Source organism: Stegodyphus dumicola, chromosome 8 (genome assembly GCF_044657685.1).
Source record: "Stegodyphus dumicola isolate Sdum_Otavi_A_Nest chromosome 8, ASM4465768v1".
Classification (NCBI taxonomy): Eukaryota; Metazoa; Arthropoda; class Arachnida; order Araneae; family Eresidae; genus Stegodyphus; species Stegodyphus dumicola.
In genome coordinates this window covers 35,923,648-35,941,469 of record NC_140775.1, presented here as the reverse complement: position 1 = coordinate 35,941,469, position 17,822 = coordinate 35,923,648, and the positions used below count along the sequence as shown (strand labels likewise).

Here is a 17,822-nt window from a genome sequence, read left to right as displayed (position 1 = left end):
TGTATATTAGCACTGTATATAATTATGATAATACAAATGAAGAAAATATATTTTTCTACTTATTTTGTTTTATTATTATTTACTTACCTTGTTTCTTTTTCTACTTATCTTATCAAAGAATATACAGTAAAAAATAGAATTAACCAACTTTTCAAGTGATTTTAGATTTTTTCCGCAAATGTTTTGTAAATTCATTAACAATGAGTTCTTGGAAAGTTAAAGAGCAGCAAAGAAAGTTGTTAGGATTACCATGAAGGTGAAAAAGAGAGATTTAGAAAAGCATGAAGATGACATGGGTATCTGGGATTTAGTTATTGCATATCATATGTCAAGTATGATGGTGTCTATGACTGAGAAAAACAAGAGTGCTATTAAATTGGCTAATATTGCGAAAGGGTTGAAACTGATTATCAAACAAAGATCAGAGATGTTAGAGTATGTTAAAAAATTACTTTTAATCTCAATAGCAGAAAATATTTATATACAGCATCATGTGCAGTGCTTCATTTATGTAGAGTAAATATTTCCCCCACTGGATTTTTATTTCAGTATTAAACAGTGTTATAATAATAGCAATAGGACTTTTTTTCATAAGAATGGATTAATTACTTCCTTTTATTTCTTACTGAAAATGTTGATATAAGGCCAAGAATCTGGAACAGATTAATGTATATTAGCACTGTATATAATTATGATAATACAAATGAAGAAAATATATTTTTCTACTTATTTTGTTTTATTATTATTTACTTACCTTGTTTCTTTTTCTACTTATCTTATCAAAGAATATACAGTAAAAAATAGAATTAATATTCTTGTTTCCATTAAATGAAATTCAAAACAATACTTATTTCAACAATGCTGCAAATTACAAATTGCTGAAAAAACAGATATCCTTGTTATTTGGCGCAAAAATTCCACAAGAAAATCAATAAAAAAGATTTTTCAATCATTTTTCAAAAAGCAAAGTTGTTACTGACGCAAGCATCAAATGATATTAAATTCACCGGAGCTTTTCCTTGCTACCTGATCACCCCAAGCATTTGCTGCATATTTAAAAGTTTTCTCTATTAACTTGCCTTTACTCCAAGTCCCATCCACCTGGATATTGTTAAGAATAGATAAATTAGACATCAATACAATATATGTGTGTATTTGTGTGTGTGTGTATATATATTATATATGTATGTATGTACTATACTTATTCACAATGAAAATACAAGGACAGAAACTCAACATATCAGTTTCTCATCCAGAGATCTATCAATAAGAATTAGCAAACCTAAAAGAGATATTTCCAAGCTCTCTGCCAACCAGTTCATTAATGAAAATAACACATCTTTGATCAAATACTTCACCCAGCATCCACACTTAATAATTGAATGGAGTAAAGCCTAAATCATCTCCAAACCCTGGCATTAAATGATCTCAAAATTAGGGAACAGTTAAATCACCACCAAGACATACTGCAATGGAGACCTTTCCTTCAATCTTCCATATATATAGATGCCAATTCTGAATATGCAACCCGGAGGAAACTTATAAAAGATGATGAGCATGATGAAATCATCCATTCTAGCTCCAGTTGAGGAAAGAAGTGGATCATCTGTGAAACCTCCTGTACTTTTATTTATGTGTAAATGTGGTTGGTTGCAGCAAGTCAACCTAGAGTATTTTATCTCATTTTTAACTAGATAAAAAACGTGCAATAATTAATGAAATGAAGTAATTAAAAATCTGTCATTAGTATGAAACTGTTACAAAATACTCTGTTTAAATTACACGACTTTTGTACAAATTTCATTTTTTTATTGTACTTTTATTTATGTTTATATATGGTTTCAGTGTATGGTAGTGGAGTATTTTATCTAATTTTTATCATCAGTAAACTTAAATTTACATAGATCTAAATGTAGATCATCCAGTCTAAATAACTTGGATCATTTTGCAGATTTATGAATAATAAGATAAAAATTTATCAGTAGATCACAGTACAATAACGTTCGAGATCCAGAATAGTCGAGACTTCAGTGATTCCAGAAATTTCCAAATTTTATATCATTACTTTAATTCTAGGCAGATGACATGTAGACATGTCAACATGGCTTCACTTTATTTTATGTCAATTAGAGGAATGTTAACCCCCAAACAGGATTTGTGCCAGAATTCAGCGGCAGCAAAATTTTTAGTTTAAAGAAGCACCAATCAGCAAAAATTAGGAATGGCAAAATCTTTAGAATTTAGGGAGGCACTAAGCAGCATAATTTAGGGGTGGCAAAATTTTTAGAATTTAGGATTCACAGAAATTATATGAAATGTCAAATGCATAAACGTCCAAAACGCATGTCCTCACCATAACCACCCAAGTGCCAAAAATGGGAGTCTGGTCAACAATAATTATTACTGGTAATACAGTGCCAGTTAATGTATTATTATTGGTTATGGTGTGACTTCCTAGCTAGCAGGTGTTTGAAAGTGACATTTATCAAACTCATAGGAAGAAAAATCACATTTATAGCACATATTTTTCCTTTTGTTGAGTATTATATTCTCCTTTACCAGATTTTGAAAGGAGGGGGGGGGAATGTTTTTTAAAAATGATTTTATTAATTTATTTTTTGGCTGGTGGTTTGGAGGTCTGGATATTTGATTATTCTAGAAATTGGACATATGGATTTTAGACTTTGTACTGTATATGGAAGTTACACTGGGGGTAGGAATGGAGAGAAGCACACATCTAAACCCCAAGTGAAGCAAGTAATCTTTCTTTTTAAAAGCTTTACATACCGAATCAAAGATGTTTATTACGAAACTAAAATCTAAATTATGTATACATTAAGTATACATTACACTAAATACATTTAAAAAATTTTAATAATCATTGATTTATTCCAGACGTTTTAGATATGGAAGAGAAAGTACAAGCATTCCCAAAATTTTTTAATACATATCAGAAATGCCCTAAATAGCTTATAAAATACTTATATCAACATGGGAAAAAAAAAAAAAAAACTTTCTGCATTGCATAAAAACTATTTTAAATTCAAAATCTACATACAAATTTATCAGAGTTCAAAACTGCAATTTCAAATCCCAAAATAATAAAACTAATTCAATCACAATTTAACCATCATTGCTTCAAAATAAACATCAAACTCTTAATAATAATATTTAATGCAAAGCAAACTAATTTTAAAAATGCAAAAGTGTTATGCATACAATAATCCTTAAAAATTAAATTAAAAAACAGAAAAAGAAAATACTGAATTCAGAAATGATAATTACTTTTTTTGGCTAAGACCTGGTACATTTTCATTAACCACAGCATGAATGAATATCAGATGACCTTTGGGAGACACACCGTTGTTGTCACTCAATCCCAGTGCAATGTGACGAAAGCATTCAGATACTTTTTTCATTGCTTTATAACTATACTTTCTTTCAAGAACCTTTCATAATAATAAAAATAAAAATAATAATAATAAAAACTGAAAAATTACAAACAATTTTTTAATATTTATCAACATATAACAACTAAAAGATATGAAAAAAAAAAAAAAAAGATTACGACTACAAGTAACCCTCTAATTTACATGACATTCAATTTGTACGGTTACAGAACAGCAGCAGAATTCCCTTTATATGGCCTTGAATTTCACCTCAACACAACTGGGCCACACAAATATAAAATTACATTATTATTATTTCTGAACTATTACAATCACCAAATAGGTATTAAAAAAAACAGGCACTTCTATAAAAATTTAAGTAAAAAAAAAAAGCAGAAAGAAAGAACAAGAAAAAAGCTATACAATGCATCACAAAAGTGATTGGCCCCTATAATTTTTTTATTTCTTTAAGTAATGGGAGAAAAGCTTTGAAATAAAGTAATAAAGACTTTTTTTCCTTTGAATAATATTTTCTTAGCTCTCTCTCTTTGCACTAAATAATTAAAAAAAATAAATAAATACAGTACAAAGTCTCTAATCTGGACATCCATTATCTGGAATGATCTATAATCCAGACCTCAAAGCCACAAACTTATGCATGCGCATTTTGATGCACGTGTCCGCTACGCATGCGCATAAAGCCAGTAAAGCATTTACCCATGTGCACTTCCAATAGTGAAGAAAGTAACAGAGGACGTTATTGAAAACGAAAAACTTTCGATTGACAAGTTAGTCGGTATTTTCGACACAGCAATTACAGGACTTGAACAGTGAAACTTTGTAACCGAACAAGAAATTATTCATAGGGAGAAAAATGTTTATAGAATTAAAGAGAAAGTATTAGCACAAAAAACGAAGCAACTTAAACAACTTACATTGATAGAAACATTTACTAAAGTAAACAAATAAATATTAAGCTTTTTTTTTAAAAAAATTTTGATACCCTTTAGATTAAAATTGCTCTTTATTTCATAAATTACGGTTTCATATTTTTAATTGTATAATTTCTGCATGGCATCTTACCGGATTTAAATTGATGATCTATAATCTGGAACAACCCCTAATCTGGAATCGCCGAAGTCCCGACGAGTCTGGATTACGGACTTTAATAATGTTCAGGAAAAAAAAAAGACACCATAAAATGAATCAGTCATTTTCATAATTTCTAATTAAAATCATCACCATTAAGTAAAAAAAATGAAATTTTATGGAATAAGTTTGGATAAAGCAGCTAGGCAAAAATCTAAAAATCATTTGCTTTTATAATTTAAATTTTCTTTTCAGAAAATATTCGTTATTTTAATGGTTTCTTGCAATGGCTCGGTCACAAAAAGAGATATCGTCAGAAACCTGCAGATTAGTTATTGATTTGCATCAAAAGAAAGGGAAACCTATTAGAAAAAATTACCTGTTTACTTATTTTAAGTAATTCCACAGTTTTTGATATCATTAAGTGTTATAAGAAAAAGAATTGTACTCAAAACAAAAGAAGACCTGGAACACCATCTAAGCTATCTGATGGAATGAATACTTTATTCTAAGAAATATTAAAAAGAATCCAAGACTGAATGCTCTTAAATTTGTTGCAGAACTTCGTGAATTATATAGAATATGTGTAAATCCAGAAACTGTAAGAAGAGCAATGCGATCTGCAGGATATCATGGGTGAGCAGCAAGACAAAATTTTATGTCAGTTAAAAAAAAAAAAAAACCCGAAAGGTTTCAGATTTTAAATTATGTCCAAATAATTTTTAACCTTTATTTATTAAATATCATGTTCTTTTTTAAACCATAAAACTTAGTTCAACAGCAATGTCGCAAAATAATTTAAAAATGAGCATATCTTTAGAATTACCGATACACAGTTCCGTGCGCTGGAGATAAAAAGTCCTCCCGTCATCCGTAGAGTGCTGCCATTGCTCGCTTTCAAATCCTTGAGTTTGTTAATCAAAAATTCGCTACAGTTTTACAAAACATGAAATCGATAATAAAACAAATTCCAAATTTGGGCTTTCAGATGTCCATATTCACAGTAGGATTACGTCATTCAAAATTGGATGGCTCTAGGTACCGTTGTCTTATCACAATGCGAGAAACATACATACATATATACAGATTCTTCATTATTTAATTTTTTCAAATATAATTCAGGGCAATAGTATTTGGTGGCAACGATTTAAAAAGTGATACAGCCTTTTAAAGTTTCAATGCAAAATCGCAAAATGAAAACAAGAGTCCTTCAGGAAGAAAGCTCCTTTGGACTAGAGGGAAAGAGATGGAAAGAAAAAAAAAAAAAAAAAAAAAAAAAAAGCAAATTTAACATCTTCAGCTCAGAATGGATGAGTGCTGGTGTGGGAAAAACCTTAAGAAGAATTTCAGAAGCAAAACTTAAGTACCAAGTGTTAAACATGGCGGAGGAGGAGTTATAGTATGAAGACCTATGGCCTATTCTAGTGTTGATCATATAGAGTTTATAGATCGTATTATGGACCAGTATAAGTATCTTCACATCTTGAAGTGAAATTCATCATTGTCAGCACAAAAATTTAATAAACAAAATAGTTTAAAATTTCACCAGGACAAAGATCTAAAGCATACTGCACACAATGTTAGAGGGCGGCTGTTATATGTGTCTAGAAGTAATAAAGGCACCACCCCAATTGGCAGATCTTAATCCTACTCAATATATTTGGCAGGAACTAGAATAAAAAATTCAAAAATAGAGTATATCTTTGTGGCAGCAACTGAAAGAAGTGATTCAAAAGGAGTGGTGTAAAATATGTCCAAAAATATCAACAGGAATAACAAAAATTGCAGAATCAATGGCTAACAAATCAAATGAAGTGATCAAGTATAAAAGTAATCCCACAAGATATTCAGAAGCAAAAACAATGCAAGTTTTTGTCAGTTACTAAAAGTGTTTGATTACTTTTGTGACGATATTTTTCCTTATTAAACAAATGATATTGATTTTTGACTTTAATATTCATCTTTTCAAAAATGCATTAAGTATAAAAAATGTTGAATTTTTATATAATTAAAATAAAAGCCTTTCTTTTTGGTTTAATTCATTTTAGTTTTTATGTTTATTAAAGAGTACAATAATTCAAAGTGTCCGATTATTTTTGTGAGCCACTGTATTTACAAGATACATCATATTTGTAAACATAAAGATGGAAAAAAAAAAAAAAAAAAAAAAAAAAGGGGGGGGATCAGTCTTCAGCAGAATTGAAAATTTAACTTGGAATACATATTGAAGTGTGTTTCAAGTACCATAAAAACCTGAACTGTAAGATAAGAATGCATAAAAAAAGTGGTTCAATCCCCAAACACACTTTCAGAATTCATTACTTGTGGCAGAGAAACTGTTACTGTGGCCATGGAAACAATAAATAATTTTCAAATTAAATAACATGTAATATATATAAAATAAATATTAAATACTTATCATACTCCTACAGTGGTATCGTGTTTAATGAATTATACTTAGGCCTTGAAATTCATAGCCCAAGGGGAAAAAAAAAGCTTTCTCAAATGGAACAATCATTTCACTACAAATAATTTATGCAAATAGGATGATCATTTTGATACAGAGATGCAATGATTTTGATGCACGTTAATTCAGAATCAACAAGAAGTGGTTCTTGTTATTTTTGGCAGTTTTTATTATTAATATTAATAATAATAATTAAAAAATAAGAACTATGTAAAGATCTGCAGGAGAATATGCTATGGTATAGAATCTTGTTGAAATATATTTTTATTTAAAAATATGTATGTACATGTCTTTTTATTTTACAAAAAATAAACAATACTGTTTTGTATAAACTAAAAAACCTCAGTGGCACAACAGCCCTGGAGAGTCACAGCCTACAGTACTCTGAAATCTGCTTTCTTGACCTTGGGCCCCGAAGTGCATCAGCACTTGCTCTGGGCAAGTGGACAGCTTGTCGCAGGAAGCCCCCAAGTATTTAGTCCCCAAGCAAACTTGGTACTCATTTTATCGAACCACTCAAGGAATGAAAGGCTGAGTCAACCTTGCCCAGCGCGGGGGATCGAACCCCAGACCTGTAGCGCAGCTGCGCAATGCGCTAGCCACTTCGCCACCATGCTGTCATACTGTTTTTATATGGGTTTGTGAAATTTATTACATGTGTATTTATTTTCAGTGTGAATTGTGGACTCAAATTGACCAATTTCAATTTATATAGCAGAGTTAGAAAACCAATGTAAAGTGAGCATTACCTGCTCTTTTTAAAGGCAAGGTACTTCTTACATATTCTATTAAACAAAATATAGTTTATAGACAATTTTCACTAATATATGAAAAATATGCTAATATATATATTTATATTTTTCGTGAAAACAATTTTTTGTTCTATATAAGCAAGAAACTGTTGTCAGTGTATGTGTGTATCATCATTTCTTGTTCTGCAGAACAATAATAGCTGGAAAAACTAATCACTAACATCCAGCATCTCATAAGAATTATTTTGAGTAGGCTAACACTGGGTTTTTTGGTTCTTGGAGTAATCTGTGACATTTCTAAATTCTGCCACCTGGTGTGACCATACCGGTTTCACCAATTATGGTGCTCAATCTGATTCTGAGACTATTATTAACATAGATTTCATGTATGTGAGATAGCAGATATTCTTGCCATGGCATCACATGTTCATAAAATACATCAAATGCCATCCTCTCATTGAGGAAAAAATTCAGTGAAAAACTGGAGTACTAAATATCTTACAAAATGATACACATAAAAAATTTGATATTACTTATTCAATATTAGATGATATTATCAGATTTAGTTGATAACCGAATTTGAAAAATTTTGCTTCTCTTGCCCCAGAAACCTAGGCTCAAACCCATTTCCATTAATGTCCAAAGGCTGAAGAACATTCAAATCACCATTTTCTGCTTCAAAAGTTAAGATGCTTTTTATGAATTCAAGGAATTTTTCATTTTAAACTTAACTTTAAGGATTTTATGCTACATTTTGTCAATATCTATGTTGAAACGCTGCTCTAATATTAGATTTTATAGAAAAGAACATTTCTGAGATTTTCAGCTATTCTGTTGACAACTTTTAACAAGTTTAATGAATTTGTATTACAATGTTTTGCCTACTACTAAAATTAAATTGAACATCTTCAATAAAAATGAATCAAAATATCATAAAAGACACAGTGAATCAAAACTAACCTCTTTTAGGGGTGCAATGAGTTCTAATAGTAGATTTTCAGACACATATTTACTCAAAATTTGAAATATTGAATAACTTTTGAAACTTCGAGCTTCTTTTAGTTTTCTTGTAATTTTGGCTACTTCTTTTTCTTCTGCTACATCACTAAATAATTCACTGATGCAAATCTACAAGGGAAAAAATTTACAAGTATGTATTAACAATGAAAAAAAATTTGTAGGGATATCATGATCCATTATTAATCCAATATAGAGTATCTAAATAATTTCATTATTAAATGCTAGATTGTCTAAGGACTAAAAATATAGGTTATTAGAAAACTTTACAAATTTTTAACTCATGTTCTACATTTTTCACTTAAAGTACAGAGTGAACAAAAAGCAATTTTTTAAAAATTTGATCTTTTTTTTTAAAAAATATTTTCTATGAAATAAGATAGAAATGTGAAATTTTATCAATATGTAATCTTATTATTTTTTTAGCATGCAAGACATGGCACCAAGGGATAATTTGTGAAATATGGCATCAATAAATCGCAATTGGTATTGCATTGGTGACCCAGGACATGATGACTGCTCTTCTACTGCCTCTCCTACACAAACAATTGCATCACAGCAGAGTAGCCTGCACAGTCAGGCCCAACTAGACAACTGCATCACAGTAGAGGTGACTAGGTGCTCACGTTAAAATCCATAACCTAATGGTGACATACATGCCAAAAGACTAGGGTCTCTAAACTATGCCCATGGGCTCAAAATGAGTTTGCTTGCACCACTATGCAGGCTGTCAAAATATCACATATATCAAATTAAAATGCTGCTGAGATAAGGCTATATGGCACTGTGGTTGCCATATAGGAAAGATATCACAAAAACCACACACATGAAGACAGATGTTTTTGACTCGATTAGCTTAAGGATCAAGTTATGGCACCAAAATATGCAAGTTCTCAACCCAGTACTGCAGCATTAGCTACAAGAACAGTGACCTTTGCAGGCACCTTCTATTGGCAAACATAACCGTTAATATCTAATAGAGTACAAGGAGCAAATAGTTCACAATATCAATAATAGATGGAGCCAACATACTGGCAAGGCCTAAAAATAACTTGTGGCAACAACAACACCATTGCACAGCCATTAATGGCACCTTAAAAGTTTGTATACATGATATTCTCCAGATATTAAGCGCATCAGGAATTAAGTATGAAAAATTTTTAAACTGGGAACATTAATGACCATCCAAGTTGTGGCAAGCTTACTGTGAGTGGTTAGATTTTTGACTGTGTTCGTGAATCAAACAGAATAACATATCAATGACTTAACCCTATTTGTTACCAATATTCAATACTCTGAAGGCCAGAATAATAGATACATGGTTCATACACATTTCTGCACATGGAAATTAAGGACTTTTAAGGACCATTAATGAAAAAAAAAAAAGGATCTATGAGCAAATGGGAACTGAATAAATTCAATTGAAGATATTATCTATGCCTGAATTTCACTTTTGTAATAGCATCCTAAAAATAAAATAGATCACTAAGTAGTATGCATTATTACTAAACATGAATTAATTAACATAATTGTTATAAGTTTGAGAATAAAATAAACTTTATGCAATTCATCAAGTAGCATTAAATATTTTACACTTATAATAGTCATATTTGAAAGAAGATAAGTGACATTTACCGGAATTTCCGGAAGAAACGCCGCAGCGTTTACGTGTTTAAAACTTAAATTTTGAGCGGGACTGGTGCTGTTCCCACACAAAAGACCACTCAGTTGCTTTTTGCGAACGTTATTTTGTTTACATTCTTTCCCTTGAATGGACCTACATGCCTTATTCACCCTAAACTGGATCTCAGAACAATAACATTCTTCCCCCTTTCAAATCAGCATTCTCATCAGTTTGAATAGTCTCTCTCCTCTGCCATTCGATGAATCTTCAAGGACCCATCCTCTGCCCACCCCTGCCTTTTCTGCAATTTTTTTCAAAGGCGGACAGGACTCCACCTGCCTCGCAATAATGAACTCTGACGTATTTCCCCTTCAGCATGAATCGATTTTTCTTGGCATTCTGCCAGATACAGATCCCATCACTTTGGGTACAAGCACTTGTTGGATAGTTTTCAAGTAAGAAGGGAGCAGAAAAATTTTGAAAATGGCACCTAAACGGTACAGAAGCTATACTGCTGGTTTTAAGCTTAATGTAATTTCATGTGCTGAACAAATTAGAAATAGAGCAGCAGCTCGAGAGTTTGAAATGGACGGGAGATGTACTCAACGTTGGAGAACTGAAAAAGAAGAACTTAAAAATATGCCACAACAGAAACGAGCAAAAAAAGTGGTATCGTAAGGTGGCCAAATCTAGAGGACGACCTTGCAAACTGGATAAAGGAGCAACGAAAAAAGGAATGGCAATTTCAACTGTGAAAATTCGCTTACAAGCAAAATTTATAGCAAAGCAAATGAACATAAATGATTTCAAAGGATTGCCTTGCTGGTGTAGCAGATTTATGAAAAGAAAAAATATTTCTGTGCGTACTAGAACAACAGTCGGGCAACAATTACCAATGGACTGGCAGGATAAAAAGGCATCTTTTCTAAAATATGTGACAGATATTATTAACAAAAGAAAACTTCTTTGGTCACAGATAATAAATATGGATGAAATGCTGTTAGTTTTCGACTCTCCTGCAAACAGAACTGTTGATGAAATTGGTGCAAAAACTGTATCTTTGCTTACGACGGGGCATGAAAGAACGTCATTTACATGTGTGTTAGCTTGTGCTGCAAACGGTGACAAGCTAAAGCCGATGATAATTTTTAAACGGAAACCTATTCCGAAGGGAGATTTTCCTAATGACGTAATTATTTGTGCAAACGAGAATGGCTGGATGTGAGAAACAATCATGCATGAGTGGCTACAAAAAGTTTGGCAGTGTCGTAAGGGATCTTTTTTCCAACCAAAAGGGTTATTGATAATGGATTCTATGCATGCTCATTTACTTGAGTCAGTGAAAACTCGATGTCAAAAATTGTCTACGACTGTAGCAATAATTCCTGGTGGTTTGACAAAAATCTTACAATCATTAGATTTGTCAGGTAATAAATCCTTCAAAGCTGAAGTCCGAAAGCGGTGGGAGTGTTGGATGAGTGAAGGATTGCATACGTATACCAAAAGCAGTAAAATTTGTAGAGCATCTTATGAAAAAGTTGCAAAGTGGGTAGGAAGCGCGTGGAAATTGGTAAAAACATCGTCAATAATAGCAGGGTTCAAAGAAGCTGAAATTATATCTTTAGATAAAGAGACTGTAAACCAAGAGGATGAATGTGACGATCTGAAAGACTTAAATCAGGATTTACTAAATCTTTTTAATTCAGATAGTGAAGAATCAGATTTTGAAGGCTTTATATGATGTATAGTTTGCTGTAATTCCTTTTGTAAGTAAAATTTCAAATTTCCTTTTGTAATCCAAATTTAATATTTCGTTGTTGCAACATTTTTTATAATATAGTCTGAGTATTACAAATATGGACTTCTTTAGTGGGTAAACATAAGTATATTCGTGAACGTAAATATATTTTCAACATTTCTTTCATTCAATTTATTTTTGAGATATGGTTTCATTTCACGCATTTTTCTTAACTGATATGACATATATCAGGACATAGGTTGAGATTTTGCATATATATGGCCCACGACGATGTCACACGCAATTTAATCTATTGCAGCGTTTACGCTGATGTGGCGTTTCTGTGTAATTTTAATTGTTTTCCCGCCATTTTTCTCGACTGCGGCGTTTACGCTCATGCGGCCTTTCTTCCGGAAATTACGGTGCATTTTACTAACAGTTAGCTTTATGTTGATTTTTTTTTATGTCTCATTTTGTCACATACTTGGTCAGTCTAAAGGTTTAGTAAATAAGCAGGCACATTTTATGTTAAACTGCATAAGCTAAAATGAGAAGTAAGATCATAATCAGCATGATTCATAACAAAAGACTGAATGTTGTCACCGCTGCAACTTGTCTAGAGAGAGACCTGTTGACTAGAACAAACCTGAAAGGCCTGATGTAGGGTCGGGAAGTGTTGAAAGTTAGTCAGGCTCTGTTTGATGCAGTTAGTGTCATAGCTTTGTGTACAGTTGCAGGGGTAGTAACACAGTTAAGGTTCCAATAAGCCATTAAAGCACCAGAGGTGAAAAGTTGTTTTGTATTATTTATTTTAAGTCTCAGTAGATGCATAGAATATGTTTTACTTGAATTTTTACATTTTTATATTTTATCTTGTGACCACAGTGAATATTAATGAAAGGCAATAACTCGCTTTAATATGTAGAGATAATTTTTAAGGGTTAAGCAGTTAGTTATAAATAATTAAATTAGGTAGTTTGATAACCTTGTTAAAAAAGCCCTATTAAAATCAAAATCTAATAAAATTTCACAGTTTAAAATTCATGTAATTTATGACACAGATTCTTAAACGATATTAAGATAATTACACATTAAAAGCTACAAAACATTTATGTTTTGTAACAACAACAGTCAACAAAATATTTATCCGCCATTTTAATTTGAAGCCTTTCCAGACATTTTGGCTAGTTTATATCAATTTCCTTCTTTTTTAAGCATTCTAACAATTAGAATTTTGTCTCAATATGCAAACCAATGCTCTCCCTAGTTTCTGCGTGCTTTATCTCCTAACTTGTCAACCTCTCCATAATATACCTATGAGAGTTTAATTGATCTGGTAAAAGTTAAACAGTCCCAAACCCCCGGCAGACATAAAGCATATTATCGCTATGTCTAAAATTAACTACAATATCAGACAAAGGTTTAAATAAGTCTCTTATTTAAAAAGAATTTAGGACATAAAGGCATATTCTGATGCTAACAAAATCAGTTACAGCTCACGGCGACGTAATTAAACAAGAACAGTCAAATTCAAACTAATAATGTGGACTAGTGGTCAAAGATTATACAATTTAATTTTAATTTAATCTGGCTCAATAACTCTATCATATGAGGAAATAAAAATGGGAAATTACAGTAAAGGTTGAAATCATAAACAATTGGGTAATTTACATAATAATAACTGCACATATCTTCGAAGAATAATTTCCTTTACGTATTCAGTTTCTTTCTTCAACATGTTTTCTTTTCATTTTAAAATCTTGTCCGTTGTTCTGTGGGTGGTGGTCGCACTGTGAAATCACCGCGCGGCTAGGTTGAAATTTACTGATGTAGTAGGGGGGAAAAACTTACCATTTTCCGCGTGCGTTTCCAATAAATGACGAAATTTATGGATTTTAAAAAAATGTATGTAAGAATATTATTATATATAATTTTTTTACATTATTTTACAAAGTTAATCGTCAGAAAAAATTAAAAAATAAACATTTATGTAATTTTTCTATAGCAGTGAAAATATAAGTACCTACATAATAAGGATATTTGGATAAATGGATTAAAAAACTCAATAAAATAAGGATAAAAAAGAACTCAGTGTTTTTTTTTTTTTTTTTTTTTTTAAATTTCAAAGAACAAACTTTTTTTTGTGACACTGTTCAAAGCATGTTTTGTCTTTTTCGTACATGCATAGACCCACATTGCACGTTTCACACATACATCTTGTTCTACGAGGTTTCTTCCTTGCGCTACAAAATGTACACTGCCTAGATTTAAATTTCACTGGTATATGCCCAGCGTTACTTAGTTTCTTTTCATCTGGCACATGAAATTTGTGTTTTTGTATGTTAATGGAGGGGGGAGCGGGCTTGGTCTTTTTGGCTTTGTACGGATTGTTCATTTCCCATTCATACTTCGTCCCAAAATAGTCAGAAAATATTTTTAATTTACATTACTTTTACATAATTTCTATTTTTAATTACATTAAAAGTATATTTACATTAAATTTAAACCACATGAAATAATTTATAAAATCAAAATACTAGCTTGGGGAGCAAGTGTGTTGATGTCAGAGAAAAGTATTTGGAAAAGAAAGACCATTTCACTGGGAAGGTGCACATATTGTTTAGTAATAAAATAACTCTGTGGTTTCAAAGCTCTTTATCTATATTCGGGTAAAAATAAACATTCCTATTTGAAAAGCAAGCGAACGCCATTGAGAAGCAAACGGCAGTGGTTTCAAGGCGCGACCACCGAGCCTCTAGAGGATTGTAAGCATTGTGACACAATGCTCTAGTGGCGCAGTGGTCGCGTCCTGAAACCACATAGCAAATGCCATACATATAGAGGCATACCTACCAACCTCTAATGATAAAAATTCAGAAGATTTCTCCAAAATTCAGAAGAACACGAAGAATTAATATCATGCTTTGATATTAAAAAAATAACAATTTATACAAATAGAAAAAAGAAAATTGTACTTACATTAGTAAATCTCAATTAAGTAGTAACTAAAAATTTTATTAGGAAACATAAAACAAGAACTTAATGTTATACAAAAAAATTATTGCAATGAATTTAGAGTGCATTTTTTGGCTTTAGCCAAAAATTCTTTGGAAAATTTCCTGTCATAACAATTAGTTTCCTCATAACATTTAGCAATTAAAATGTTTTCTAGAGTTTTTGGTGAAATTGAAGAACGAAACATAGTTTTGTTTTTTTTTCACAACACTGAAGACTCTCTCGCACTCAGCATTACTGTGTGGAATTACGAGAATAGCACATAAAACTCTTTGTAGTCTATTATATTTTGGTGTTCCATCAGCTCTATTTATTCTTTTTAAGGTACCAACGAGGACATCAAGTCTATCTTCTCCAGAACTGACAAAGTCTTCACACTGTGCAGCAGAAAATCGGTTCTTTAGTTCATATAAAGCATCATTATGTCATTCATTTTCATTAATTGTTAACAAAAATGGAAATTTATCAATAAAAAAATGAATCTTTTCAAAAGATGAATTTTCAATTTGTTTCAAATTTGCCACTTCAGCATTTAAAAGAACATTTTGCAAAGGAAACTTCCTTACAATGTAATCACAGGCTGAGGAAAAGTACTTTCTAACACATTGAAAAAATTATTTTTTCTCATGATCTTTCAAAAAATTTACAAGTTCCCTGGTTTGATTTCCAATTATAAGATCATTGTCATCCTTTTGATTTGCCAAACTATTATAGGCAACACGAATCAACACACTGTTTTTCACAACGGACGGTTTTACAAACTTAGTATAAAGTTCTTTCAAAAGATCATTAAGAATTTGGATAAGCAGGGGAGATTTTGGCGAAGCTGATTGTAGAAGAGTATTTACACTTTCAAAAATCTTAATGGTACTTAAAACAAAACTACAATATGCTTTGTTCAAATCTGAAGAAAGAAGATAGAAAATCCTTTCCTCACGGCTAATAGAAGACTCTTTCTTCTTCCCTTCAACTTCTTTAACAAAGTTGACCTTTGAGGAGTCTTCTAAGCATTTTCTTTTTAAAGGGTTTGATTCTGTGTGTTGGCTTTTCCCTTTTAAAGCATTTTGATTAGAAGCAAAGTTGGTTTTCGGAATCTTATATGCTGACAAATTTGATGGGATTTGTAATTTCGTTTTGGTCTCTTTGTGGAAATATTTTAGCAATGCATCCCACTGTTCAATAAACCTTCCTAGCGCTCTGCCTAAGGATAACCATCTTGTGCATACATGTTTCAGAATTTTTCTCGTTTCACCAGAGCACAGTTCTTGGAAATTCTTTAGGTTTTCTTTCCTTTTTACACTTTTTTCCAGATAGAAAAACACATCAATCAGAAGCTGGTCAATATTTAATGGTAAAGCAGCTGCAGCTTTTTCTGCTGCCAAATTAATTAAGTGGCATGGGCATCCAATAACAATTAATTCATTTTGTTCTTTTTTGAGGAAAGAGGCTACACCCTTTTTGTCACCCACCATGACATGAGCATTATCTGCACCAAATGAAATGTAGTTTGATATTGGGATGTTAAGTTGTTTCAACTCATTAATTACCAAGAAGGCAATATTTTCCAACGTAGCGTCTCCATTTAACAATGAAAGATGCAAAAGATGAGTTTTCATTTCATTAGAAATATCACAGAAATATGTGACAACGATGGGGTAAAGCTTCCAATCTCTGTCGTTGCTGCCATCGATTGACACCGAAAATGCTGAATTCTGGAGTGCAGCTATCATTTAACTATGTGCATCGCGTGATCGGCAGCGCTTAGCGGCACGTTGTGTTCGATGAGGAATGCAGTAAAAAAAAACACTCTGCCAAAAGGGCATCAGCATCCGAATTCGTAGCTGAATTTGAAAAAAAATCATCCACTTTCTTTGACGTTGTCGAAGCGGAAGCATTAACTTCATGCTTTTTAGACTTAACTTGCTTCACCATGTTGCTTCTTCCACCGTGACTTATTATGAAGTCACACACGCACACATTGCAAAATGCATAGTTATTTCCTTTGAAGGATTCTTTAATTGTTGGAAATTCGGCTTTGTAGGCAGGCCGAAAATATTGAGAATACGTTTTTTTTGAACTCATTTCGTAACAACGACGTATTAAGAAAATTCGTAGCACATGCAAACAAACAAACAAAAAAAAAAAAAAAAAAAAAAAAGCGACAATCCATGCTCGCTGATTCCGAGCTGAGTAATTCCCTTGCTGCTGAAGCGAACGTGAAAAAAATAATCTCGCGCCCACAAAGGAAAGAGTGGGAGAAACAAGTTCAGCGCATTGGATTGGCTGGTTAAGCGGCGAGTTGGGAGAAACCGCAGGTTACTGGATTCGAAGTAGTCGGTAATTGGCAAAAATCGCTGAATTGGCAAAAAATTCTAAAATTTCGACAAAAATCACTAAAAACACTTGAAAAAGGAAAAAAATCGTAAAAAATGGATTACGATCGTAAAATCGTAAAGACAAACACATTTTCGTAAAAATTACGAAAAATTCGCAAAAGTTGGCAGGTATGTAGAAGTTTTTTTTTTTTTTTTATATATGCAGTTTAATTACTGCAATATTTTATTGTTTATGATAGAAATCATGATGTGCGATGACTAACTTTTGAAATTTAGAGTTGTTTATTTTAAAGGAAGTTATTTTGTCTCATCGAAAACAAATTTTAAAGGCATCATATCTGAAGTATTAATACCTAAAACATATATGATTCTACAGTCATTTTGTGTTATTTAGA

The 17,822-nt window shown here is 31.7% G+C and overlaps 1 protein-coding gene across 1 annotated transcript in view; it reads right to left on the bottom strand.

The window, feature by feature from the left end:
* Positions 1-17,822, bottom strand: part of LOC118185793 (small subunit processome component 20 homolog) — a 219,401-nt gene that overhangs the window by 56,180 nt on the left and 145,399 nt on the right. Inside the window, exons 45-46 of the mRNA XM_085821737.1 lie at positions 8,658-8,825; positions 3,286-3,449 (exon numbers count right to left, since the gene is read on the bottom strand). Coding sequence (XP_085677863.1) covers positions 3,286-3,449; positions 8,658-8,825 — 332 coding nt within the window. The remainder of the gene's footprint in view (positions 1-3,285; positions 3,450-8,657; positions 8,826-17,822) is intronic.